Source organism: Pocillopora damicornis, chromosome 2, assembly GCF_964200805.1.
Source record: "Pocillopora damicornis chromosome 2, jaPocDami1.2, whole genome shotgun sequence".
NCBI classification, from domain to species: domain Eukaryota; kingdom Metazoa; phylum Cnidaria; class Anthozoa; order Scleractinia; family Pocilloporidae; genus Pocillopora; species Pocillopora damicornis.
The window spans coordinates 13,792,123-13,819,269 of record NC_142671.1 but is presented as its reverse complement, the minus strand read 5'-3'; the positions used below and the strand labels follow the sequence as shown (position 1 = coordinate 13,819,269).

The 27,147-nt window shown below is 38.0% G+C and overlaps 5 protein-coding genes across 12 annotated transcripts in view; 1 reads left to right on the top strand and 4 right to left on the bottom strand.

Moving 5' to 3' along the window:
• Window positions 1-1,922: 1,922 nt before the first annotated feature.
• On the bottom strand, window positions 1,923-9,665 carry LOC113674861 (uncharacterized). Of its 2 annotated transcripts, none has more exons than XM_089197694.1 (6): window positions 9,418-9,665; window positions 8,942-9,279; window positions 3,621-3,812; window positions 2,695-2,889; window positions 2,441-2,497; window positions 1,923-2,315 (listed from the first exon to the last, which is right to left on the bottom strand). In XM_089197694.1, the coding sequence occupies exons 2-6, from the start codon at window positions 9,018-9,020 to the stop codon at window positions 2,167-2,169; spliced, it is 672 nt and encodes a 223-aa protein (XP_089053820.1). In that variant the 5' UTR covers window positions 9,021-9,279; window positions 9,418-9,665; the 3' UTR covers window positions 1,923-2,166. The 2 variants fall into 2 exon arrangements, with proteins under 2 accessions (XP_089053820.1, XP_027047160.2); XM_027191359.2 differs by having other exon boundaries at window positions 9,376-9,601.
• Window positions 6,458-8,332, bottom strand: LOC149049975 (uncharacterized). The gene is made up of 2 exons (XM_089197693.1): window positions 8,041-8,332; window positions 6,458-7,938 (listed from the first exon to the last, which is right to left on the bottom strand). Exons 1-2 carry the CDS (start codon window positions 8,181-8,183, stop codon window positions 6,594-6,596), a joined length of 1,488 nt encoding a protein of 495 aa, XP_089053819.1. The 5' UTR covers window positions 8,184-8,332; the 3' UTR covers window positions 6,458-6,593.
• Window positions 9,666-9,694: 29 nt separating the features above from the next.
• LOC113674725 (putative methyltransferase-like protein 25) lies at window positions 9,695-20,317 on the top strand. 5 transcript variants are annotated; one of them, XR_016184042.1, is made up of 11 exons: window positions 9,695-10,172; window positions 10,329-11,016; window positions 11,920-12,032; window positions 12,394-12,423; window positions 12,682-12,720; window positions 13,320-13,354; window positions 13,697-13,796; window positions 14,073-14,183; window positions 14,975-15,046; window positions 15,155-15,323; window positions 19,844-20,317. XR_016184042.1 is itself a non-coding variant. In XM_089197692.1 (10 exons), the coding sequence occupies exons 1-10, from the start codon at window positions 9,720-9,722 to the stop codon at window positions 15,236-15,238; spliced, it is 1,689 nt and encodes a 562-aa protein (XP_089053818.1). In that variant the 5' UTR covers window positions 9,695-9,719; the 3' UTR covers window positions 15,239-15,435. The 5 variants fall into 5 exon arrangements, 2 of the variants coding, with proteins under 2 accessions (XP_089053818.1, XP_089053817.1); XR_016184041.1 differs by lacking the exon at window positions 19,844-20,317 and adding an exon at window positions 17,905-17,996; XR_016184043.1 differs by lacking the exon at window positions 19,844-20,317 and having other exon boundaries at window positions 13,697-13,728; window positions 14,109-14,183; window positions 15,155-15,421.
• LOC149049974 (uncharacterized) lies at window positions 16,429-19,087 on the bottom strand. Its single transcript, XM_089191936.1, has 2 exons — window positions 18,907-19,087; window positions 16,429-17,192 (listed from the first exon to the last, which is right to left on the bottom strand). Exons 1-2 carry the CDS (start codon window positions 19,085-19,087, stop codon window positions 16,474-16,476), a joined length of 900 nt encoding a protein of 299 aa, XP_089048062.1. The 3' UTR covers window positions 16,429-16,473.
• LOC113674724 (acetyl-CoA carboxylase) overlaps window positions 17,968-27,147 on the bottom strand; it is a 37,861-nt gene continuing 28,681 nt past the window's right edge. For 2 of the 3 annotated variants that reach the window (XM_089197686.1, XM_089197687.1), the window contains 18 exons: window positions 26,732-26,773; window positions 26,284-26,362; window positions 26,042-26,139; window positions 25,560-25,670; window positions 25,373-25,439; window positions 24,596-24,672; window positions 24,360-24,480; window positions 23,783-23,879; window positions 23,582-23,678; window positions 23,078-23,204; window positions 22,223-22,409; window positions 21,536-21,657; window positions 21,126-21,205; window positions 20,810-20,875; window positions 20,363-20,463; window positions 20,211-20,280; window positions 19,912-20,042; window positions 17,968-19,483 (listed from right to left, as the gene is read on the bottom strand). In XM_089197686.1, coding sequence (XP_089053812.1) covers window positions 19,330-19,483; window positions 19,912-20,042; window positions 20,211-20,280; window positions 20,363-20,463; window positions 20,810-20,875; window positions 21,126-21,205; window positions 21,536-21,657; window positions 22,223-22,409; window positions 23,078-23,204; window positions 23,582-23,678; window positions 23,783-23,879; window positions 24,360-24,480; window positions 24,596-24,672; window positions 25,373-25,439; window positions 25,560-25,670; window positions 26,042-26,139; window positions 26,284-26,362; window positions 26,732-26,773 — 1,827 coding nt within the window. In that variant the 3' untranslated portion in view covers window positions 17,968-19,329. Of the gene's footprint in view, window positions 19,512-19,911; window positions 20,043-20,210; window positions 20,281-20,362; window positions 20,464-20,809; window positions 20,876-21,125; window positions 21,206-21,535; window positions 21,658-22,222; window positions 22,410-23,077; window positions 23,205-23,581; window positions 23,679-23,782; window positions 23,880-24,359; window positions 24,481-24,595; window positions 24,673-25,372; window positions 25,440-25,559; window positions 25,671-26,041; window positions 26,140-26,283; window positions 26,363-26,731; window positions 26,774-27,147 lie in introns of all 3 variants that reach the window. The other variant, XM_089197688.1, reaches the window with a different exon arrangement.

The window sequence follows — 27,147 nt, the reverse complement described above, 5'->3', positions numbered from 1 at the left end:
AGTTCGTCCATGCGCCAAAGAGAGACATTTTCTCTGCCTGCACTTTTTAAATATTTGATAAAAAAAAAACTGTTATCTTGCTTAGGCGATAAGTGAAGTTGCACACCTGCAGTTGCCTAATCTTATTTTTTCCCGATGGATCCGAGTTTTAAAACAATCAAACCTTCATTAAAGCTGCTATTTATAGTTTGAATGAGCTGGAAACGAAGATGCCTTTTCCTTTGAAACAAGAATGCATATCGTTAGCATAAGCATAAACATAAACATAAGTCTTACTATTTATATCAACAAAAGCCAATATTTCGGCGCAAGTTTGTCTGCGGATATTATCTGTTCCGAGATGCGAACAGTTTTCCAAGGGCGAAGCTCGAGGAAAACTGTGAGCCTCGATGGAAAACGCGCGAACAGCTTACCGTATGCTATGTAGGGTGTTCACTTTTCAGTGTTCTCTGGTACGACTTTGAACCAAAAACGTTTCTCTTCCTAACAAAATAGCTAAAGGCTCTCTCATCCTGAGTATGATTTTAAAGAGCGCTTTTATCGTAGTAGAAGAAAGGTTAGAAAATTGGGGAATATCACTTACTTGTGGTATATGACTGGAAATGCGCCAAATCGTAAAAATAATCTTCTCTTGGGAAAGAGAAGTACATATTATTTTGTGGAGTAATGACATGACGTTTTGGAGACGAGATGGCACCATCATCAATTATTTTTTTCAATTCTTATGTTTTTTATAATAATGACATGCCACCGAAACGTCATGTTTTTACATAACTAATATACTTTAAACATGCTAAATTTAGCTCTGTCTTTACGTTCATTAAATTCGACAAACGTGGAAAACAGGTGTTGCAATTTTCATATCATATTTATGATTGTGTGCATTTGCAGAGCATAAAACAGACGGAGTAGGGATCCATTCCAAGCACAAACCTGAGTCATCACAATAACTAATGATTAATACCTTTTAGCTTTGATCCTCTTTCCATGACTTAACGGCCTCTAAGGTGTTTACCTACTTCCCGATTTAAAAATGGATCTTATTTTGCATCAGACCAGCTCAGCACCAATTGACTTGACATATGTTTGTCTGGCGTATCTCACAAAAATGTCTCAGGTCCACATAAATAAATAGCCGCAAAAATTCTGTATCTTTACCGAGGCGTCTCTGAAAGAATGTAGAACTTTTTTTGTCTCCACATGAAAGGTTTCACAGTTTTCTTTCTTTACATTTAGTTAACAGCTGGTCATATTTCTGAGTTTTAGATCAAATCAATTTTTCTGGCATTATTTTCGTGGTTCTAATTTGCAACCAGGAGAAACTGTGTACTTTCATTGTACACCATAAACAGAATGACAGGCTTCCCTCTAGCTATCTTTCTGCAGTACGTGTTAATTTTTCACTGCTGTTTGTCGAGTTTTTGCATTTCCCGTTAATTATATTCTTGGATCGAAAGTATGACTTCCGATGATCTTTAACTCCAAAACATGTATGCATTTTTATAGATGAAGCACTCTCAGCATAAGTCATCATAAGTAAGCAGAAAACAATGTATGCATCGCAAATTGAAACGTTGAATTGTGAGGTAACCTATAAAGTTTACAATAGCCTACTTTTATAGATCAAAATCTTAAGCCATACATTTCTAAGCGATTTTCATGCGCATTAGAAACGTTACAGGGGAACCTTTCGAATAAGGAGTGTCATAAAGGCACCGACACCTAATGTGGTTTTGTATTTCGATTTAGTTCAAAGAAATAGCACAGAAAAAACTCAGTACATTTGTCTAAGATTTCCCATAAGAAATATTCCATAAGATTAAAACCAGCTTTATACAACACAAGCCTTTTATATTGATAGAGTAATTTATTAGCTTACGGTTAATGCAGGGATACTTAAAGCAAATGGTAGCCACGCAGAGTCAAATGAATAATAATCTTTATTCATCAAGAGCTTTTTGAAGATGTATCAATGATCTTTAAAACGTTTTTAGTTCAGTTTTGAATTGAGGTTGTTCCAAAGAAAATCAAAGCGGGATAAAATAGGCCTCCTACTAAAGCCACTAGATCTTCAGAATTGCCTCAAAACCTTATACTGTTCTTGACGGGTAGTTACCCAAATGATGTTGAAAGCAGATAATCAGGATGTAACTCAACCTGACAGTTTTAATTATTATTATCTATTTCATCCACAGTTGGCTCAGTGTCTTCACTGCTGCCCGTCATTGCCCCGTCCCTGGTAGGTTCAGGAGTTGGGTCTATATCAGTTGACGGGTTGGTTCCTACTGCTCCAGCTGGCACTTTCGGGGAAGGCACTGAAAGTAACAAGAGTGCTATAAACATTTAAAGAAAAATATAAACGGATGACGTAATGAGCGTGACGAATAAGGAAGTTTCAAACACCTATCAAACGAAGTCAACTAATAAGGGAAGAGCTTACAGTTGTGTGGGCTTTTCCTGTGAGGGGTTGATGGCGCCTGGTTGTTTAAACACGAAGCTGGAGGAGAAACAAAAATGCTATTGTTAGAGCAGTTTTCATTTCCGTTTCGAGATAAACAGAACCAAAATATTCACAACCGCTAATCGGAGCGAAGGTTGCCTTCAGCATCAGCCAAATAGAACTCCAAATAACATCCGGCATACTGAGAACAATAAAACCTTTTTTGAGGGGAAGTAACTATGTCAAAAACATACCTGCCGTCGTCTTGCAAACAATAGTTTTACTTCGGGGCTCCACGCATGTTTCGCAGTCGTCAACGCATTTGTTTAGACCGATGATAGCTCCAGTATATTTGAACGATTTTTGTATAAGGGCATAGTTCTTCTTGCACTTTAGGCATGACCCACTGCCTAGACATTCTACGCAGTTGGAATCATGCCAGTCACAATCTGTGCGAAAAAGCAAATGTCAGAGTGAAAATGGCGAAACACAACAAAAACCGAGGATAAAACAGAAATTGATTTTTCTAATCACTTATAATCACCTCATCAACATAAACTGAGGGAGTGAATGAATATCAACCGAATGCAAACAGTTGAACCTTGTTTGCCAGTTTTGCTTTCATTGGCGTTGTCACATCGGATGTAAAAAAAAGTATAGTTTTGCTGATCCTGTTATGCCATGAAATTCACCTCCTACTCACTCTTTGGCTTACGCCAGTAACATACATTAGGCTTCGAGGCTTATCCAATGTGAATTTGCCCACGCTATAGAACGCTGACCTTAATGAGGTTGGCAAAGGCTTTATGCGTGAAGCGTAAATTTTACCGACGGAGAGGTAAGGTAAGGTTTGAAGTTAATCCTTTTAAATTCATGACGCGTGAAATATTGTTTAAACTGCAATACACGTGAATTTTTCAGTTCGTGCGTGAAATGGGATCAGGACTTCCCCTCCCCTCCCCTCCCCTACCCTCCACCACTTTCCACTTTTGCTACCCTCTTCAATGCATCAGTTACCAAGAACATTCCCTGAGTAGGATATCCATCTTTCCTCCACAAGTTCGAAACCATCATATTTGCAAACCATAAATTAAAGTTGAGCAACATTCCTTGTCACAACATTAGTCGATTTGTTGCTAAAATCTATTGATGACGTCAATACATTCACAAATTTAATAACCTGTTTTTCTATCGCAAATGTAAGCTCTGATGACTGGATCCCATACCGGTACTTGTCCTGATCCGGGTGGGCACTGGCTTTCGCATCTACGTCGAATGTAAGTTTTAACCAGTGTATAGCCTTCTTTGCATCGTCGACATTTTGGGAAATGTGACTTGGGATCTGTACATTTTAAGCAATTCTCGTCGCAGTCTGAGTTTAAAAGAAATTAAAATCAACGAACGATTTTATACATCAAATAATCCCTACTAACGTTGACGAATTCAAACCTGATGTAAGTAAATTAGGGAAGAAATCATTGTAAAAAGGCACTTATGATAAAAGTATACGATATCCTATTGAGTATTTAAGAAACATGAACGATCATCGTTTCAAAACTACTGCAGTTCATATACCTTTGCCAAAAATATGCTCACATAACAATCTTTTGGCCCTGTCTGCTTACAACTTAGAAAAAAACAAAACAATTGGAGAGGAGACAAGAAGAAATTAGTGCTGCGATGAGCGTTTATTAATATGTCAAGTGGATGAAAGATAAGTAACAATTATGAAGTTTAGGATCTGTTTATCAAATTTTTGCATTGTCGTCTTTGTCTGGTAGGGAGACCCTGGCCGTCGGTAGAGAGGTCAAAGGAAACTCAAGTAAAGTAAATTTATAATTTTGCTGAATGAGATTTTAGTGCTCAGAAACATTCTCCTGTTCCTCGAATCTTAGTATTCTTGAAAGACTTTTGATTAGAAAAAACTTGCAATTGAGTTTAAATTTAATAGCCGGACGATGCTTGTCTCAGCTTTTTATCAGTGAATACCTGAAACATAACTAAAAAGTTAAGGCCAATAATTAGCTTAGAAAATTAAAAATGTAAGAAAGGAAGAAAGATAGAGAGAAAGAAAGAAAGAAAGAAAGAAAGCATATCAAACTTATCCCATAGAAAACTGAACATTTGCTTAAATTGGTCCCAAGCCACCGTATTACTCACCTGACATGCGCAGAGCAATTAAATATGCAAAGAGCGCCAATGTTAAAAATGGCGGCCAATAGAGTGAAGCGGGAGCATAAGACTCCGAAGAGATTTATTGACGAATTCGTAGAAGCTAAGACCAAGCAATGCAAGAAAATAAAAACTACGGATAAGAATATTTATCCTGTAGAGATAATATAGGTCGACAAAGCGAGAAAACATGGCAAAATTCATTTCAAAGGGTACTGCGAGAAATTTGACGAATGGAGGCCTTGCGATGAACATAATTTGCCCGTAATGCGATTGGAACCGATGTCAAAACCAATCGATGATTCCTTCAGCGATCGCCAGCAAACTTTTTATGAACGCGTTTACAGGGAGATCAACCGAAAGTTGTGCTCCGGGCGCAGAGAGGATCCAGAAGTTCGTATTGAAATTCAAGTCGATGACGATGTTTTCTATAAAAGTCTTGGGAGGATTTCATCCAAAAAATATCAGAGGAATAAACTAATATATGAAATTCTTTCAAATGAAACTCTGGATTGTTATATCGGCACAAAGTAGAATGAGCGGATCATGAATGAAAACGGCGATTTTGCTTATGTTGTACCAGGGACTGTGAGATTTTGGTTGACAAAAAGAAACCCCATAGTGGAATTTGAATTAATTGGCGATAAATACGTGAGATCTGAAATCGAAGACGGGCATCGAGTCGTTTTTACATGTGTCCGTGGAGATGGCAACAGATGTGGATACAAAAATATGGTCCATCATTAATATATTTGATTTAGCACATGTTTATTGATTTTGATAGTTGATGTCAAAGAATTATTTTACTTGCATGTGAATTACCTTCATAAAATGTAAACATGTGGTTATAAATGACCCATATATTTCAGTCTGTGATTCTGTTGTAATCAATGCAGTAACATTTTTGAAAAAGACTCTTTGAATACTGTATACAAGAAACATTTCACAGGCATAGCAAATTATTCTACACAACGTCTACTAACAGTTTTTGGGTAATACACTCCTTTAATACATTGATATATTATATCATTACTGATTGATTAAATCACATCTTGGCTTCCATTTACCATCTATTTTAACAAGATGTGCACAGAAAGTGGGAGCATCGCATTTGCTGCATTTTGCAGTACATGTTTTGATGGTATGGCCAGAAGTTGAACAGTTTCCACAGTTGTAGCTTTCCTTCACCCTTTCCAAACCAGCAGCTTCCAAAAGCTGTATTCTGTGTTTTTTCAAGAAAAGTTGCTTTAGAGCAGAAACCCCTCTATGATTAGATGATCGAAAGTAGTCCTTTGATACAGTGTTGTTGTACTTCTCCATACCTTGCTGAGTGTAATAAGCTAAATTTTGGTATAGCTTTAAAAATTCAGGTACATGAACATACAAAGAATGCATATATGGTGTTACATCTTTTGCTTGGTAAAGGTCTAAGAATTTTTGAAACCATTTTTTGATTTTGTCCTTGAGGCTAGAGATAGCATCATCTGTAGTGTAATTAAGTTTAAGATCACCCATAATATCTATGAAATTACCCCAAAGGGCTTGCAGCTTGTCCACATTATGAAACTCTGGTAATAGTAAGTGAAAATTAATATGTTGGAAAAGCAAGAGTTTTTCAGGTCTAGTAAGGTCTCTGTACTCCAACTTCTTGCTGTCCCTATTAATTTTCCATTCAAAATTAATTCCAAGTTCTTTTACAAATTTCTCATACCCAGCCATATGTCTACTTATTTCGACAAAACCCATTTGAAAAAGTAGATACCTTGTCAATGGCATCCTTCCTGCGAAGTTCCCTGATCAGAAGTTCAATTAAATTATCAGATATTCTCAAAAATAAATGTAGTGTATCAATTATTACATGGTCAATAGGAATAAAATCAAATAATGGATTGGTTTTACAATTATATTGCTTAGATTTTGCATACTTACCTATTTCTTGTAAATCTCTTGCCCCAAGAGATTTGTCAGTTATAGACCACTTTTAACTGATGTCAAACCTTTCATTTCCTGGGCACTTACACCAAATACAAGAGAAATTTTGATTAGCAGCCCCTGAACCACAAACACAGGCTAGAAACTTCCAGTCTCCTCCCAAAAAATACTCAATGCTATACTTATGACTATTTACAGTAATTTCTTTTAAATTTGACATTTCATTATTTAGATCAGCAAGGCTTTCTTTAAGATTGTCATAGTTCTCTGTTGTCTTAATTATTGCTAGAACATAGTTCCCTTTTTCATTCATTGCTGCATCCTTTTCATTCAAAATTGTGTATGTGACATTTTCAAGTTTAAGCCTTTTCCCAATGTTGGTACCATCACCACTGAGCTTTACTTTAATAGTAGTAACCTTGTCCAATACTCCATTTTTCTGCAGCCTTTTTATCTGTTCCTCAAGACTCTCCCTGAAAGAAATCTGTACTCCCTCTGCCTCCCCTGGTGTACTTCTCAGATTCCAATTGGCATTTAGTTTATCTAGGTGTTTGCATATTTTATATTTTGTGGGCATGTCTTTACACTTCATGGCCAACTCATGCCAAGCTTCATTAGATATATTCAATTTTTCCTTCAAGTAAACCCACATATTGATGTCATCAATATCATTGTCAGTCAGTTCTCTTGGCTCTGTTTCCAATAGTTGTAACTCTCCCTCTTCTACCAATGAAATAGTTTCATATTGTTGAGTGTCATTATTAAATACCTCAACCTTGGTGGCAATAAAATTGTAGAGGCCTAAAAATGACAGTGCTGAGTGGCAGTCTTCTTTAAATCCTCGCCTTAATCTTGCCTGATGTTGTTTGGTATAATCAGTGAAACGTTTGCTTTTGTTTGGACCTCTTTGTCCCTTTTTTTGCATTCTTGCTGCTTTTTTCGCAAATCTTTTGAATTTTTGTTTGTATTGTTCTTTTCTGTTTTCCGAATCCCTAATAACATCTTCAAACTCCTGCTCAATTTTTAATCTCTTTGCCTGCTCTGCGACTAAATCCAGTTCAGCTTTCCTTTTCTGCCCACGAAGCTGTTGGTTTTCCTCAATCAATGAGTTGTTTTCAAGCTCATGATAGAAAATTTTGAAGGAGTGGTTTTTTGCCTTCCACGCATCAATAAGCTTCTTTATACTTTCCCCCCCACTTTTTGACGCTTTCTTGAACGCTGAATGGAGGAGAGAAATATTTTTCCTGAAGACGTTGAGAATTCTGGAATTTATAACAACTCCGCGAATCTCAGATTCCCTCAATATTTTTTCCACGATTCCCACAATCACAGAATCAGCACTTTCGTCGTTCGGCTCTTGATCAGACTTCTTCGACAGGGAATATATGAGATAGCTGATTAAAAAAAAATCAATTCGGTGAAAAAAAATTGAAAAAAATTAAAAAGAAAAAAGAAACAGGTTGGAATACACTTCGATAAACGCAATTTTTACTTACTTGTTTATTTCGTAAGTAAACCAAGGCAGTTTTTCCCCTTTTGGACCATTTGTTTCTTCGCCGAAATCGTTTTGTGCATCTACCGCCACCGCGAGAAGAGCCAGCGAAGAAAAAATCACCAGTGCGTAAACTTCGAGTCCCATTTCCCGAACCCAAACAATATCCAAACCTCATGTATTATACATCAAATTGCGCCAAATTTATTGTTTTTTTCGTATTTCGCGGTAATGACCAGTTTTAGGCATGCGCTTTAGAGTTATAGTCCCAGACTCCATGGCCACTGCTTGCATGTGGCGTGAACCCCTCTTCGACATATCTGAATCGCTAACCATAAGTCTCAAAAACCCGAACGAAATATTTTAATGATTTCCTTCAAATACAGTGGTATAGAAAGCTTATGTACGTTAGTTTTAGAAACTGAAGGTAAGAAAGATAGCAATTCAAATGAAATACACGAAAAAGAGGAAAATGTTCGAAAAGTAGCGTGTTTTTGACTGACCTCAGACTGCGTGACATGTCACGAAAATCTACAGAGGCAGATGTTAAACGTAAGTTTGATATGAAGAAAGAAGGAAAGAAAGAAAGAGAGGTTTCGCACTCGATTATTTACGTCTGATAACATTTCTATTCGTCCTCGCAGATATGTGGTTTTCCCAAAAGGGAACTTGCTCGTGTTTTAAATCACATAGCAGCTAAAGGTGCTCAGATGGCAAAGGATGAAATTTTGGAAGCAACTTATCAAATCATCCTAATGCTCTTTCTAGTAATAAGTATTTCATAGGTAAAAGAGCAAAATGACCGTCGTTCAAATCTTCAAGCTTCAACACTGGGGACTATCTACTAACCGGAAATTTCGTTACTAAATTTCATCGAAGAAAATGATAATCAATTGGCAACTTACCAGACCTAACCGACCTTGAAGAATATGAAAGCGCAGGAACAATGGAAACCAAACTGAAAAGGAGGAGAAGAGCCTTCATGATTGCTAAACGTACAAATGGCAACTTTCCAATGCACGCAAGGCAATTCGATCTATCTTTTATAGCATACACAGAAAACAGATACCACCAAGTTGGTGACCTCAATCCAGCAGGGCACTTCAAGGCAGGAACTTGTTTTAGGAGGATTGAATGACGTCATTTGTATCAACGAATGATCAGGAATTTCTGAGAATGTCGGCGGGGGATGTTCTGGTATTACCTTTGCACGCAACAAAGAATGGTTAAAAGGTACTTTGTCCTGAAATAGAAACCAAATTTTCTTCTTGGTATCCCTTTACCTACATGAAGTTTCTGAAAATTTTATCAGCAAAAGCGCGGTTAAATGCATCCTTACCCATCCCCCTCTCAATTCTCTTTTCAATCGCTGAAAACGTACCGTTTCCTCTTGCCCTATACGCAACAGAAACCGTTCGCTCTTCTGAGAAAAAACAATAAGGTTTTCAGAAAATGGTTACAGGAAGTTTCCTTGAACCTACGAAACAATGCTTAAAATGCTTCTTTTCTTTCGGAATCCCCCTGATTTTCAGATTTTTCCCGAATGCAAAACCTCCATAGAGTTTAGAGCCGCCTTTTGCCCAATCGATTGCAAGATTTGCTTGCCATGGAATACTTTAAAAGTGCATGCTACTCTGGTACTGGTAACTAGAGACCAGTCTTTACTCTATCCCAATATCCAACATGGCGTCCATCCAAGCAACTAGTAATCCGAATCTTGACCACTTGAACGAAGATTTTAAACGTTTGATTGCTTATTTAGAAAGTAAGAAGGAATTAATGGATGCCCATATGGTTGAATTCTTCACTTCCAATCACTGGGAATCCCTTTTATCACCTCAACTTAGAGAAGATCTCGAATCACTTTCACACAAGCAACTCACTCACCTACCTACTTTGGCTTATGATAATACTTCAGAAGAATACAGAACACTCGGTGAACACCTGAGATTGTTTCTCGAGGAATCGAGGCAAGCTCAACTTAAGAGTTTTACTTGGGTGAAAGATCAAAGGGAGTTTACTAGCAACAGCAAAGTGAATTTTATTTCTCATATAATGACACCAAAGAAATCGTACGAGGTCGATGTGATGTCGGATGTGATTAGTAGATTAGCAAAGCGATTCCAAGTCAATAAGGTAAATTAAAAGCTTGTGATGGAGCAGATATATTTCTACGCTTTCCATGGCTATTGATTTAAGTATCTTCCATCTAAACCCGTAAGATACAAGTTTATGGCCTTGTAATTTCGCTCCATTATATTTTGGTGAATACTGAACTTTTATTTTTTTTAGATTTTGGATCTTGGAAGTGGTAAAGGCTACCTGAGTCAGTGCTTAGCATTGCAGTATGGATTAAAGGTAGTTGGTGTTGATTCCTCTGATGGCAATACACAAAATGCAGCCAGGAGAAATGAGAGGCTTTTGAAAGTGTGGTCAGGACTTGTCAAAAAGTCCAAAAGAGAGAATAATGGCTCATTGAGGAGTGATACTGTATCAGAGGCTTCTCCTTCTTGTTGTGATGGTTCTTTACATCTTTGCAACCACTTTTGTGAGGATAGTGATAAAAAAAGAGCTTTACACAGGTCTTCCTCATCATTATCTTCCAGTCCACAGGGTGACAGCAGAGTCACATGTAAGGGATCATCTGATGCTGTCCATAGATGCTTATATTCTGAGAATGATACGACTGGGGAATTAAAACAATCATATACATGTGCACCAAACCTAACTTCATTTGTCCCTGTCACTGGGTTTGTTGATCAGTCATATATTTCTAATGGAACACTAACTAGAATTTTTGATGAACTGGGAACCCCTTCAGATGGGGAGAACATTGAATGCAATGGCATGTTCATAGTTGGTTTGCACACATGTGGTGACTTAGCTCCAACTGCACTGAGAATATTTTCTAGTGAATCCTCCGTGAAGTTGATTTGTATTGTAGGCTGTTGTTATCACCTTGTTACACAAGAAGTTGGAGGTAAGAAGAAATGTTTCATTCACATGGTTATTTTTTTTTTTATTGAAATTCACTTAGAAGTGTGACTGCAGGTACATGTAAAAGTGCTTTGTAAAATAATTTTTATATGAAATCTTTTAACCCTATTTTCTAAAGAACATCTTGTTATCCAGAGAATCACCCATCTTCCTGGCTGGAGGCTTCAATGGTTCATAGTAGGTTACCCCCCCCCCCCCCCCCTTGTGATTTCTGAATTTTTTACACAGTTTCTTCAAGTGAAAGTACCCTTGCATACTCCTGGGTGATGAGACAGCATGTTACTGCCTAGCAATTTGTCAATTTTTGGTGACAGTTTTCTTAGGTACCCCTTTATACTTGCCTTCTGGTTAACAAGACCGAAGGTTACTGCCTCACAATGAGTCAATTTTCCCTGACAGTTTGCAAAGGCAAAGAATTGATTTACCCTAATGATTACTCCTGGGTGATAACAGAGCAGGTTACTGCCAAGCAATTTGTCACTTTCCCTCATGTAAAGTTCCTCAGGTACCCCTGTAGACTCTTGGGTAATGAGACAGCAGGTTACTGCCTAACAGTTTTATTTTTCTTTCAGTTTTCTCAAGTAATCATTTATACTCCTGGGTTGTGTGCTGTGCTGTTTTGTGTATAATAACCCTGAAATTGCAAGCTCTTTCTCTGTGCAGTGTTCAACCTGATTCTGTGCAGTTTACTAAGTGTTGTCAAATAAAATGATCACGACAAGAAGTAAATACACATTGTAATTATATATATATATATATATATATATATATATATATATATATATACTGTAACTGACTTACACAACTGTTTGTCAAACTATAATTACAGAGTACAGGAAAGTGTTATGTAGCCAAAGATTGGTTCCGATTCCTTGTATTTCTGCAGCTTTTTCTAGAGGATCCATTGATTCTGATAACATTCCAGGTTTTCCAATGAGCCAGTTCTTGAAGCCAATTAAACTTCAGATAAGCAGGAATGCCACAATGGTTGCACAGCAGGTGACAAATTACATTAAATACTTGGTTTCTCAAATTCACCATTTTACTGCTTTTTACAGAAATAATATCTGACTACTGAAGGTGGAATGTATAACCACATAAAATATTTCCATGAATCACATTTTTTAGTAGACTTTTAAAAATTACTCTAGGCCTTTACAGAGCAGTTTACAAGTATATTTGACCACTTTCAGATTTTCATTAGGTTCTTCCCAGAAATTCTGGCATGTGAGGTTTAAAATCTTGTGCCTTCCATTTAAAATGTTGTTAGGCACCCGCAATGGTAATTTTTATGACATACATGTATGCTGTATGCACACATGCCCAATTATGACATTAATTTTGTTTTCTTTCATTTCAGGCTGCAGACAGAATTTCTTCAGAATCCCAGGTGAATTTGTAAAGAAACAGTATTTACAGTAATTATTCAGTCCAACCATGGATTTAATAAGAGAGTGCAATGACATGACAATTTTGGATATAAACAATTTGTTTACCTACAAAAACAGATGGGTTTGTTTTTGTGAGATTTCATATTTCCTGTTTTGGTTAATAACAACATGGTTAGACAACTAACGATCAGACTATAGATGTTTCAAAGACATATATGGATAATTGTAGAATTTTTCTTTTGTGTTCTTTCATATAGTGTCCCCCTCCTAGTGTTCTGTATAGAGCAATTCTTCAGGTATGTAATTATTGCTATTGTTATTATTTATTACATTGACTAATTAGACATACATTGTATGTTTAATTAGTCTCTTTTTCTACTCCAACTGGGTGCTTTGTGCTGATGAAGCCATGGTTTTGATTGAAAGGATGTAAGACACAAGATTTAAGTTGATTTAGCAAAGAATCACCACAAAAATTTCGAAAGGTTTAGGAAGTCATTGACATATTTAGTCATGCCATAAGGCCATTAACCCGCAGACACATAAGAGTGACTAGCGTATTATTTCTCCTTACAATATCACCCCTGAATCAAACATTAAAGTCATAAGAAAAGAGAAAATGATCACCAACCGAAGAAGCTCTTGATTGTTCAACAAATTCTCCTTGTTTGTAGCTTAGGAAATGTATAGAGAACAGTGTAGAGAATTTACATACTGATTTTAGTGTGTAAAGGGTTGATACATTTCCATGTATGAGAATCATTACAATTCATTAATTTTTCTTTGAGGACCTAGCTTGAAGAAGATGATAGACTGTACTTTGAGAAGTCTGTTTTCATATATAGAGCCACTATGGCAATAGTTAACTCAATTAGGTAAATTTACTTTATAACAGGTCATTTTGAAAGAAAAGTTTGGTTTGGATGGAAGGTTGGTGAACATTATAATTTTGAAGTCCACTTATTTATGCAAATAACTAAACTATTACAGAAAGGAATATGGTAAACATTTATCACAATTATAGTAAATATAGTAAGTATAGTATAGTAAGGCATCACAATTATAGTAAAAGAAATAGCAGCCAACCATTATGCAATTTTGGTTCATCAATTATTCTAGGTTCAGCTTACTCTGTGTGTAGATTCTCCTCGGCGGTTAATTTTTTCTTGGAATAACATCAAGCAATATTTAGGTATCTCATTGTTAAGCAAAGGGCAGATTTCCTAGAAGAATGCCCATCTTAACTTTAATTGTTTTTTCAAACATTTGTAGTGGAATGCGAGTTGGCAAAGCTGGTGCAAAATGTAAGGATTTCAAGGAGTATGTTAATAAATGCCTTTATAAGCTTGGATTAAAGGACAAAATAAGTGAGGTTTGTATTGATATCAACTTTGTGCTGTAGAGGGCTTTTTGATTTGGTGTTGCAAAACCAAAACAAACATAATCGCAAAGGCCAGCTTAAGGGAAGGAAGGCATCACAAGGTGCCAACGAGGAATCAAAGTACATTGTACATACAGTCTTTGTCTTAATTTCTTTGGTATGTCTTAGCAATTTTCTTTCTGTTTCCTTTCCTTTGCATCCTTTCTATTCCTTTCTCTTTAATTTTTTGGGTTAATAATTAAGGGAGTTCTCATGGTTTTCTCCCAGAACAAACAACACATGCATTTTTTGTGCAATTTACAGTTGTCTGATGAAGAAGTGAACTCTTACCTGACAAGATTTAAACACCATGAGAGGCATCTGAATGCCTTCCATCAGGTGAGGAGTCTTACACTATGTTTCAGACTCTTTACGTTCATGTGAAAGGGGTGGAGAGCAAGCTATGCATAGATGTAATATGTGAAGTGACATATCCATTCTGAGAAGCTGTTATAATCAGCTCTCAGCGATTTCCTCTGAACTTTCGTTTATGTGAAATATTTGAAAGAGTGAAGATGATGTTTTTCACATTGCGCAAACTATGGAAAGTGTTCACATTTGTTTAAATAACATCTCAGAGAAGATTTACCCAACTGCAACAGTGTTATTTGTCTTCAATTCTCCAGTTTTGCTTTTACAGTTGATGACAGACTGTTTGTGGCTCTTTTAATGCTTTGTGCAATAAAGTGTACTTCATTTAGTGTTTTTGTTCTTGCTATTGTGCTTCAGTTCCTCGATGAAGTCTTTGTGGCTTCAACTAAACGGGAAGCCATTGTTGCAAAAAAATTTAATCAGCAACAAATCTCAACAATAATGCTTTGTTGCTAGGCAACTTATAACCAATCAGCATCAAGTAATCATGCCCTCTTGATTACCAAAAGTGCCCTCGTGAATAAGAATAAATGCCCTCTGTCTCGGGCCATAAGCATTCAGAAATTTTGCCCCACATGTGAGAATCACCAAAAACCTGTAACCGAGAGATGGATTGATAATTTAACTTTTCTTACCTTCCCAGCATCTTTAATGTCATTTACATTCCATTTACTTTAATTAGTAGAAGTCCACAAAAAAAAATACATATATATTATATATATATATTTATATATACTACATTCAATTTCTGTTAACAGTTGAGAGCAGCTATCGCCCCTTGCATTGAAAGTGTTTTCCTGCTGGACAGACTTTTCTATTTACATGAACAGGTAACCTTTCTTAGTAACTGTCTTTGATTACTGCTCGTAATTATGAAGCTGATGGAAGCTGATGCAAGCTACTGCACCTCCCCGCTCACGATTTTTTGTATTTTGCAGGGTCACAATTCTGCTTGTATCGTGCGGCTTTTTGATCCTGTGAGGTCCCCGAGATGTTATTCTATCATTGCTTCCAAAGCTTGACAATTTACTTTCCCCAAAAGAGGAAGAGATTGTCAGGGAATGTTTTCAGTAGCAGAGCAGAGAGAGAGTTTCAATCAGTACCTAGGTATACCAAAGCTTTGTTAACATGTCATTTCGACTCATTATACTCGGATACCAAGTTCCATTCTTTACAAGGTCAAACTTACACATGCAATAAATATAGTCTGGGAGCAAATGTGGTCCCGTGTGAAGTTCGTGCTGAAAGCAAGCACCTAGTGTAAAAGTGTTCATTAGGACCTACTAAACATGAAAAGTTTTGGTGCCAGCTTTGCAACTTGCTCAGACGGCTTTTAAGGGGGGTTAAATTCTGATCCATGAAATCTAGCATGGAAACGAGGCTAAAACACATAATTCCTCATAACTTTGTTAATAACAGACTAAAATACACCAGACTTGCTCACATGATTGGGCATGATCCTCCCTGTTGGTTTATGTTAATTAACATAGGTCACGTGACCTTACGCATGAAAGCGAGGCTGAAACACATAATTCACTATAAATTTGTCAAAAAAAATCCTTATCATGCCAAACTTGCTCACCTTAGTCAGTTAGACATCTTGCATCGATTGGTGCCACTTTGTAGTGTCACGTGACCCCATACATGGAAACGAGGCTGGATATATCTGGTAGCATCGTGTAGGATGGCATTTGTCCTGCCAAATGTATTAACAACTACTAGGCAGATAGATATCTGGTTATCCGATTTCAGATATAAAAACTTCAACTAATCATTGTCCTATGGCCCATAGCACAGGGACAAGACGGATAAAGCAAATACTGCGGAGGCTTCATTTGAGAATTTATCTTGTACACATAATCAATAATTTTGCCAACTTATGATACTGGTTCCATGTATTCATTTTCGCATGTATATTGGAACAAGGGCAGAAAATGAAAATAGCGACCACTGCTGTTTTATATATACAGTCATGAAAGTATTACTGAATATCTATATACATTGTTCTGTTGTCCATTCCTATGGAATTTCCCGTTCGACTTCGTCTTCATCATACTCATCATCACTTTCAGCATACTCGTTCTGGCAATCTTCAGAGCACAGACAGAGATCAGTACAGACAAGTCCGGCTTTTTGACACCGACAACGGTTGTTAGAGCAAGGGACTTGGCGCACTTGCATCGGACAAGCTGTATAATTGCCTCTGGAGCTGGTGGAAGATTTTTCATGACTGGTACCACTTTCCATCTTCATCTTGCTATCCATAGCCTTCTGGTGAGGGCAACACCGGGTTTGCTACATGATCGTTGTTCCAAACAAGAAGCTGGTAGTGCGCTCTCAGTATGGCTTGATGGAGAGCAGCTTGTGTGGGCGGCAACCTCTCAGACTCAGCTTGATTTTTCTTAAAGAGGGACCATCTGAGGGCTTTGACAGTTTTGATGTCTGTCTTTGGTTGGTACATCCGACAAACCAGCTGTTCCACTCCACGTCTTGTGCCGTCATCTGGCTGTTCCCCACAACCGAGGTTAGCAAGAGCTTGCAAGATAGGAGTGCTGGTGTTATCAAACTCATCCCAACAAATGGCTTTTCCCTTTCCAGAGAAACTCCCAGTAACATCTGCTCCGGTCAACGCATGAAACGCTGGCAGCGCAGCCGTCTTAGTGGGCCCAAGGGCGTCTGCGATTGACTTCAAGTTGATAACTCTACGACTACTGCCGGTTCCAGTAACAAAGCAAAGGTTGGAGCACAAATCTGGATACCGTCGGAGAGCCAAAACAAGAACATCAGTGTCAGGAGAATATATAGATAGTTGGGTAGCACCTTGAGCAGAGGCATCCAGAGCATGTAAAATAATCTTCGTGTCGGCTTCTTCTTGTATACTTCGTAGATGCCTGACGTCTCTGTGCGTTGCCTCACACTCCGTTCCCCATGCCACAACGACTTGTCTCCCATTGCGAAATAGGATTGTAGAAATCGCTCATAATAAAGTCATATAAGCCACACGAAATACATAATCATTGCAGCTTTTTAGCTTTTATTTTTTTCATTCAAATGCTATACATACAGCATTAATATGAATTACAATGAGTCAACGTTATTGTCCTGGATGATGTGTTCACCTTTGGCGTGTTTTGCAATCCAGCCTCATTTCCATGTATGGGGTCACGTGACACTACAAAGTGGCACCAATCGATGCAAGATGTCTAACTGACTAAGGTGAGCAAGTTTGGCATGATAAGGATTTTTTTGGACAAATTTATAGTAAATTATGTGTTTCAGCCTCGCTTTCATGCGTAAGGTCACGTGACCTATGTAAATTAGCATAAACCAACAGGGAGGATCATGCCCAATCATGTGAGCAAGTCTGGTGTATTTTTGTCTGTTATTAACAAAGTTATGAGGAATTATGTGTTTTAGCCTCGTTTTCACGCTGGATTTCATGGGTCAGAATTTAACCCCCCCCCCCCCCCCCCCCTTAAAAGCCGTCTGAGCAAGTGGCAAAGCTGGCACCAAAACTTTTCATGTTTAGTAGGACCTAATGAACACTTTTACACTAGGTGCTTGCTTTCAGCACGAACTTCACACGGGACCTTATTTTATGACATTTGCTCCCAGACTGATAGCCCAATTCCTGCGCCTTTGGGTTGTGGAAAGTCTAGTAATGTATGTTGCTTTCTTTTTATATCAGGCATGTTTGACCTTTATTCGAATGACCAAGACGGAGAAATCTAAACTACAAAGTACCACAGACTTTATAATAGAAGTTTGAATTTATTTAAACCTTGCGTTCATTTTCAGTACATCTAATATTTACTCAACGAATGGGTCAACAAAGCAAACTGATTGATGGTATTAAGGAATAAAAAATTATGATCATGGTCTATTTAATGACAATTTTTTTTTGTAAAATCACTGCTTGAGTGAAATTCTTCAAAATCTACTTGTAGAAAACCTTGAAAATGAAAAAACATAATCAGGAAAATTTAATTCACGTTTTTATTTATTGATTGATTTTTTTAACTTTCATTCTTTGAGATTGAATGGCGCACTAAGCTGAATTAAGTGAATTGACAAAAGAGAACTACCTTTAAATTTAATTCAACGTAAAAGAAAATATCGTTTCAAAATCATAGAATACAATCTGAACCACACAGCTTGGGAAAAAAAAGAATCACGTCATTATAAATATAAACCTATCGAGTTTGTCATCCCTCAATTAAACAACTTTCTTCTGGCAATTTTATCACTTTCAACTATAATCATCATTTAGACCATATGGTAACACAGGGAAGGCACATTATTCCTATCAGCCTCCTGGTATCGAGTTATCAGCCACTTCAGTTTTTTAATACGGTGGCATTCCGATAAGCCTGACTCCCAGCCTCATTAGAAACATCCCATCTTTGTCAACATCAAGATCTTTATGTCAGTTACACTGATAAGTTTGAAGAAACTTTAAGAGGCACGAGATTTAATAGCAACCTACTGGAGAAAAACTACTCCACTGCGAATATTAAATATTTGCCTTAAGACAAATTTGTTTTTTTAAATATACTAGTACTCGTTCCCTCTAAAAGCAACCTCTCTCTTCGTTCACTTGAGGAAAACATTCAATTTTTTGTTCTTATTTATACCTTTTCGAGGCAAGATATCTTTTTTTTTTTCAGCGACAAAGCATGCGATGTGTTACCAATATGGACGTTATAACGTAAACTGCAGAGCTCCATCAACTCAAATTCCACGGCGAGGTTTGAGGGTAATCGCGTGTGGGAGTACTCTTTAGAAGCAAAAACCACACAATGATAATACTTGCATTTACTGTTCGACTTTCTGCAGAAATACTTTTTGTTATCCAGGTGAATGAATTTCATTATCTTTCTACATTCCTGGTACTAGTATCTAAGAACGAATCAAAGTGCCTGGAAATCAAAGTAACTTTGGTAAAATGACTTTCACATGGGAGGAAATCTCATCAAAGTTTGAAAATTTGTTCGCGATAAGTAAGAGAAAGAGTTGACGGAGTTCTGTCTCTTAAAAAAAACATTTCCCCTGAACAATCGACTATTTACATGCTACAGTCATAGCAAGTTGGAGTCAAATCAAAATTTGCGTTTTAGCTGGCAGACTCGCCATTTGAATTATCCACAGTACTACCAGAGTCCATGGCAGCCAAAATCTTGGAAACCTGCGCACGTTTGGCAGCAGTCATTTGCTGGGTAATGTGTACAATAGAGTCCATTGCAACTTCAGGATTTTCTTGTACAAGTCTACAGTGGATGAAATAGAAGCTCTTACCTACCAAGCATCAAAATCGTGACATGATAAAAATTTGCTACAAATAGTAGGATATGACCCTCAACTGAAGGAACTCTTGACTGTTAAACACAAATTCTCTTTGTCGGTATCATAGAAAATGTGTACACAGTGGTGCAAGGAATATGTACTCTGATGTTAGGGTGTGAAGGGGTGATACAAATAAACGTTACAACATTTCGAATCCGATATGCAAGGTTCAGAATATCATTTTTATAGACATTTTTTCCAGTATTTCTCATGCCGTGGTATACTCTCTAGTTTCTTCGTTACGACTGATATTTGAGATCAATCTCTGGTCTCTTTCTTTTCAGACAATGACCGGGTTGAATGTTTACGCTCATGGCATAGAAGGAAAGAACGATTTTGAAGGGATACTTACGTCTTAATCTGTCTTAGGATCCAATCCCTGCTTATCCACTTCACATTTTCGTCAATGACAGAGTGTTCATTTAGACTCGCTTCCTTCTCCAGCCACTCCACAACTGATTTGTTGTCATTCCACAAGTAAGACTGCAGCATATAAAAGAACAGAGAATGCATTTACGAGAGAACAGATTACTTTCTTTCAAACAAGGGAGAAGAAAACAGTTCCACTAACGATGTGCACCGAGTCAAAAGTTTTTGAGTGGACAAAATCAATGAGTTAATGTTGGGACAAAGTTCAAGAAGGATGTTTACCTTGGTGTTCCCGTGTGCCTCTAGAAACAATCTTTCCAACATGGAGCAGAGCTGAGGGCTTGAAATATCGCTATGAAAAGCAAAACAAAAAAAATTGACTTTACGAATGTTATCGCATTTTGTGCTCAGAAGTAACTGCACTGATTTCTTACGGATTAGCCTTCCTGATCTTCTTTTTAGCGTCTCTGGTCATCAAAATTCGCCTTAGGCGCCAGTAAAAGAACTGGCGGGACTCCTTCCACTTGAGAACTTCCTAAAAAGTGAAAGAAAGTCACAAATGTTACATTCTAACAGGGAATGAACTCAAAAGTTGAATCGAAATTCCATTTTTTTTCGCATCAGGGCCGAGTACTTTGAGCCACAACAGGTTAAGGTTACGTACCTCTAATCCAGTTTCGACCCACCCAACCCTAAGCATTTCTGAATTAATAGCTCGCTTGGCTCTGTTTATTTTTTGGAAAGGGGAAAAAGGACATTCAAACTATACATTGTTTGAATGCTTCTTCCGTTTAGCAGTTGGCACAGACGACGATAATAATGACGGTGACGAAATACGAAACGACTGAAATTGGGACGACCAGCAATTAAAATGAACTTACGGATATGACTCCCTTTTCTTGCATACGCCCTGGAGTATCATGAAGATCAGCAAACTCAACTGAAATCTGTGAACGGGAAGTACAAAGATCAAATTAAGAACTCGTGATGTAGATGATTACTTAACGCACAACAGATCCCAACCTTTTATCACTATCCATAACTAAACGTAATTGATTGACGGATTTCTCGGTTTTTTTCAGCACTCGACTTTTCACCCTGGATGGTCTATGTCAACATTGATTGGCCCGTTTCTTGCATGAAAGTCAATATCTGCATGATATTTCTTGACTAGGATCTCATTCAAGTTCACCATACCTGTTGATAAATGGGTAGTAACAGTTCCTCTCGTTCCTTCTGCTGCCTCTCCAGTGTTTTACGTTCTTTGACTGGTAACTCTGAAACAAAGTCGCTCAGCTAAAATTAACGAGATTTCGAAGCGTCAAGTGCTTTCAAAAACGGGATGGGATTCCGCAAATCTGTACAGGTGTGCTGAGGCAGAAGTTTTTAAGGTCGTTAGTTGACTCGAGTGTGCCTTGTTGAAGTTACGTATATATATCTCCTTTTGGAGTACATAAATTATGATTCCCTGACCTGAACCGTCGGGTATACTTTTAATTTCGGATGGCAGAGCCGCCTTTAAGTGAACTCCTTCCTGTGTTACTTTCACCTCTTTTACAAGCCCCCCCCCCCCCCCCCCCCCCCACAAAATCAAGCGAGTTTATTACCTGCTGATGCGAGAGCCTGCGCGATCTCTTGACATTTGGCATCCAATCTGTGCATGGCTTTTACAAGATCCTTACGTCGGAACTTGATTTCCACTGTACCGGCAGGTTCAAGTACTCCACCTCTGCGAGACGAAAAAGATAAAACAGAGTGTCTTGTGTGTTCTGTTCTCATTGCGTACATATATAAAAGGTCCTGGCCATGAATCTATTTACCACCCGTCGACGAAGTATTTCAAGCCTTTCGTCTGAAGTATTGCGTTGTAGTTTTATATATCTTTTTTCTCAGAGTGCAGGCCGCAGGAGCAAAATATTAATAATTTGATACCTTTCTGTCGATAGAAATTCACTAGAAAAAGCGTATTATGTACTCCTGTTGGCCGGAAAGCGGTAAGAAGTGAGTTTGAAACTTGATCGGGACAGTGTGTTGTGTTATTTGGAAAGACCCTTTCCTCTGTCAGTGCCTATCTCCACCCAGTAGTTTAAATAGATACTAGAGACCTTCAGGGAAAATTTCAGAAATGTAAGGTCGAAGTATAAACCAAGTCGCCTCATGCCAATGAACCCGGGGTAAAAGCACTAACGGTATAAGCCTTGTGGCTCGTAATTTGACTCAGTGTATACAGTTGCCGTAAGAAAAAGTTAAAGCATAGCAATGTTATTTTATACAAGTTTTCAAGGTCATCTTACCTGCTTTCTTGGTCAGCGTACATCTCCATCATATCAGGGTTGATTGTTGGATCCACTACGACCCATGCTCCTCCCCGAAGTTCTCCATTTGGAGGGAGGTAAATAAACACTGGCTGTTCATATTCTCGCAGTGCGTCGACAATATAGGCGCCATACTTCAATACTTGTTCGTACATGTCCTTCATTCCTAGGAGTTGTTAAAGAAATAGAATCTGTTATTGATCATGGGAATATCTTAATTGTCAGAGGAACAGTTCTCTACAAAAATTGGCTCCAAAAAGAATTTCACCTCTGTCTTCTTCCTGTCAATATAATATTATCCAATTCTATTCATCCACGACCTCTCTGATATCTTTCATTAGTGTCTACTGAAACAGTGGATAGCGTTAAAGGCGCGCTCTGATCGGCTATTCAAACTCCTTTGCTATTCACCTCTCAGCAATTCGCGCTGGATTTGCACCCCGAAAAAATAGTAATCGTTACAGGAATAAATGATGTGTTACAAGAACTTTTCAGCTCAGAGACGGTGGCTGGAGGTGGATGTTTACCTCGCCGCTTCGTGACTTGGTAAATATCCACCATTAACCACCTACACTTCGGTGAATAATTGTTAATTATCTGCAAGACGTATCAGATGTGGAAGTTAAGTGCCCGACGCAGCATCATCATCATACACTTAAATCAAAGGGATTATCTAATATGAACCATATCACCAGAGTGTTTGTACGTCAAGTCATTCTCTGCAAGGAAGGTTAAAAATGAAACGTGAACTAACCAATGGACAAATACGATAGTTCAGCTGCTTTAAGTACAGAGGAGAATTAAATAATGATATCTTAACGAGTACTCCCTTACCTCCCGAAAATCCTCTCCAGTTGGCAAAAATCATCAGAGGGAGTTGCTCTTTGTTGAAGTCACGGATGGCTTGCGCAGTTTTGTAGGCAGAATCTGGGTACCACACTTGCCCTGCTTGGGCGTGACTCTGAAATGAACGGAGATAACAGTGATGAAAGGAATAACTATTTCATTGAGTATTCCTTGCCTGCTAAACTTCTTCTGTCGTGTCCCTAGGTAACAATTAAGATGATCCTCTCTCATAATAAATACCTCTCCCAAAAATGAAGATGCGCATTTAATATTTTAGATATATTAGTTAGTGGGTAAAATTCTGAAGCCTTTCCTGACATGTCGACTTTTCAATCCCCTCTCTTGTTGTGGCATTAGTTGCAAACAACAAATTAACACCGAGTGGTGTTCAATGCTTTGGAGACGCCATATGAAAGGAATTCCTTAAAAAAAGAGTAGACCTGTTGACCGAGCCAGTATTTCAGGATTAACACAGAGGAAGTGCGTTCATACCTTGATGTCGGAATCAGGATTGCCAGGATCTGCAGGAATAACAACTTCAACTGCTCTGGTTTCGACAGTTATCACTCCCATTGGGATACCACCCAGCCTACATAAAAAATAAATATTACGAAAAAATGAAACTTGGTCGAAGATAACAAATAGCCTCACTAACAAACAACAAAAAAACAGATCACTCGTCACTTAAGTTACCTTGCTCTTCCACACACGACAGTCTTTGCCCAACCGTCTAAAGTTTCCACAAAGGAACCATTATCAAAGAAGCCACTAAGCCAGACATCCTCATTTTCTACAAAACAGAGCAGTCAACAAAGTCAATAGCTCTTGTAGGAAAGTTACATAGACGCTTTCAACGACGCAAAGAACGCCCTCGCGGAACTTAATGATACATGATAAATCAAGACACACGAAAGTGGTGTATTTTTTATTTTTGGCTTGTAATTCATGTAACAGTAAAGTACAATGAATAGCTGACTCTATCCTACAGCAAACCATTGAGCACTCCGTTGGTTAAACCCTTGATGTGCTAACTTATGTTTCGTTCCACAACCATGACGACCCATAAACAAATAATATATAAAATATAACCACATAACCAAAAATATACAAATAGATAAAGTCATTGTTCTCTGTTTTAAAGCTGGAAAAATTTTTGCTTTGCATCTATCGAAATCGCGTGAGGTTGAACGGACAAGCAGGGAGCAAACGTTTCTTCAGTGACTAGGATTAAATTCATGAATCTGAGCACTTTAAACTTTAAAGTACCTACCGGGATGTGGTGCTCCACAGATCAAGTGCCGAGGATCATATGGTGTCTTGGGTGGGACAAACTCAATTTCTCTCTCAACAGGATCACTCGTCTTTAGGATCGGCAGAGGACCATTTTTGCACTAAATACAAACAACAAAATGACAAGATGAAAAAATACAAAAAATCAAAAATAAAGAAATTGAGTTTTTTCAGCAAAGTTATCAACGAGAATTGTTGCATTGTTTATATACTTACCTTAGGAACATACGAAAGCCACTGCACGATAGCGGAAATTCCTCCAAAATCGTCGGCAACTACCATGTGAGTCACGCCTGTAGAGAGCGTAGGCATAGATTCAGTTATAGGAATTTAGCAACTGTACCACTTTAAGTATAAGGGGGCTGTTGTCCCCTGTTATACAACGTCAGGAGTAAATCCCAATCATAATAACAATCTATGAATAAAAACATTAGTTGACGTAAAAACATATTGAAACAAACAAGATAATTAAACATAGCATTTAAAAATGCCAACTGGTCGGTGTCAGAGCTCAGTCAAGGAGATGAACTCGTAGCAATCGACAACAAACCCAGTGAGCAGCAGGGTGGAGAGCTTGAACCCGGGACTACCAGATGACAGGTTCAACGCCTTAACCACTCGGCCACACTGCCTCCTCCTCCATCTCAAGAAAAGAGACTTAAAATAAGCCCTTAAATAAGTTTCAGAACAAAATAAGCCCTTTGGAAACGTAGATTCGTTGTTAGAAATGCTTTCCACGCAGTTGCAAATCGTCTCGTGGATCTGTCAGGAAACATGGGCTTAAAGGGTTTCGAAGGTTTTGTTACTTAGTTCTGGCTGGAGGATTTAGATCAAATGTGTTATTTTATGCATTAATAAAATAATGAGTGACGGCGGATATAGCAAATTCGGCTCTGCAACTAAGAACACAATGTGCAATGTTGAGACTGTGATAAAAAAAAAAACCCCTGCCGTTTCTATCTACATCTCACAAAAATGCGCGTATCAACACACCATTATTGTGCATAATCTGAGGTCCTCCCAGCTGAAGGTTTGACGTATAAACCTGGCGACCAAGGACCTAAGAGAGGAAATATTTATTAAATAAACGAAACAGTAAAATCCGCCAAGGTTTCTGTCATTTTTTTGTTAACTGAGGGAACAAAAAATAATTTCAAGCTTAGACTTAAAAGGTCTCTACCTTGTTTAGTGCTCCAGATCCCGTGAGTATAACATGCGCATTCTCTACTTGAATAACCCTCTGACCAAGACGAACGAGGTAAGAACCAATACCAACAGCACGGCACGTAACCTACAAAAGGGGAAAACACAACTTAAAAGAGGTAAGGCGATCTCGTATTTATCATGTTAACATTTGGGTACAGGGGATAGTTTTTGTAACCCAATCGCTTTAAGAAAACTGTTTACCAAGTAGCACGCGAACTCAATGCATAGACGGAGTAATAACATAAAACAAGATCGTCAGATTCGGCCACCTTATGCTTTAAGTTCTATCATTTTTGTCTTCGTTGCTCGGTTGCTGAGGACTGTAAAAGTTCTTCATTCAAACTGATCAGTCAACAAACATTTCAATTGAGAAAACGCACAGTTTTGAAATATTTTTCCGGTCGATCTCCAACAGTTCTCGAATTTTCAAAATCATTACAATGAACAGCTAGTTACAAGACTCATGGTCACGATATCGTCGTAAGCAGCGGACATCTCTCCGGCGATCATGCCAGACCCTTTTAGATTTTCCACTCCGATACCATCATCACGTCCTGCAGAGAGAATGTAAATAACTAATGAGATAAAACCTCAGAGCAAAAATTCATGATAGTTGATTATAGAGATGTATGACTTCTAATGGCTCGAAGAGGACTCTTCACACTTATTCATAACAATGCAGTGTGATTAATGCTCACCTATGATGTCAGTGACTTTGTATCGGGACTCGCCGTCATCTTCAATCAGTTCAGCATGCATGGAGTTTGTGGCACTCAGCTGGAATGATAAAACATGATCACATCACGTTCCAATAAAAACTGCTGACGATAAGTACCTAGAGCTAAGGAGGAAACTCTCTTTGTCAGTCAGTGGAGAGGGAAATTCGGCAAATAGAGCTGACTTCTGAGTACCTCCGACAGAGGCCGAAGCCGAAACCCAAGCCGAATCAGAGACCTTCCGATTAGTGCTACCAATGCTCTGTAACTAGGCATAGAACAGGTAGTTATATTTCTTCTTTCTAGGAGTGTTCGGAAAGATAAGAATGGGTCAGCGTACAAGAGCACAAAACGATTCTCGCTCCCTATATACAGGTAAGCAGTTTAAGAAAATGAAACACCAGAACGAAAATCATGACACCACTCTCACCTTTTTGAAGTCACTGGGAGTGACATAAATATATTTGAAGCCCTAAAAAGATGAATAAACTTTAAGTCAAACAGAAGACAACTAACACATAGTAGGATTAACTTACACAGAAAAGTTTCTGTTTCCGGGATTGACTTATCGGTAAGTGTAAACTTGATATGGTTGCATTTAACTTGAATCTGATAGCACATACTGCCTGTCTAACGTGTGGAGAACAAAGGTCTAACTGATATGATATTCGTTTTCGTGACAAAACCTTTAACGTCATCTTCCGACTGCTTCCTGGGTTCAAATTTTAAGCTAATTTGAAGAGCTAATTTGATGAAAAACTTCTGACGCATTTTTTCTTTTTTGGCGTATCTAATCATCATGTATACTCTACAAAAAAAAAAAGAAAAAATAAATAACCAAAAAAT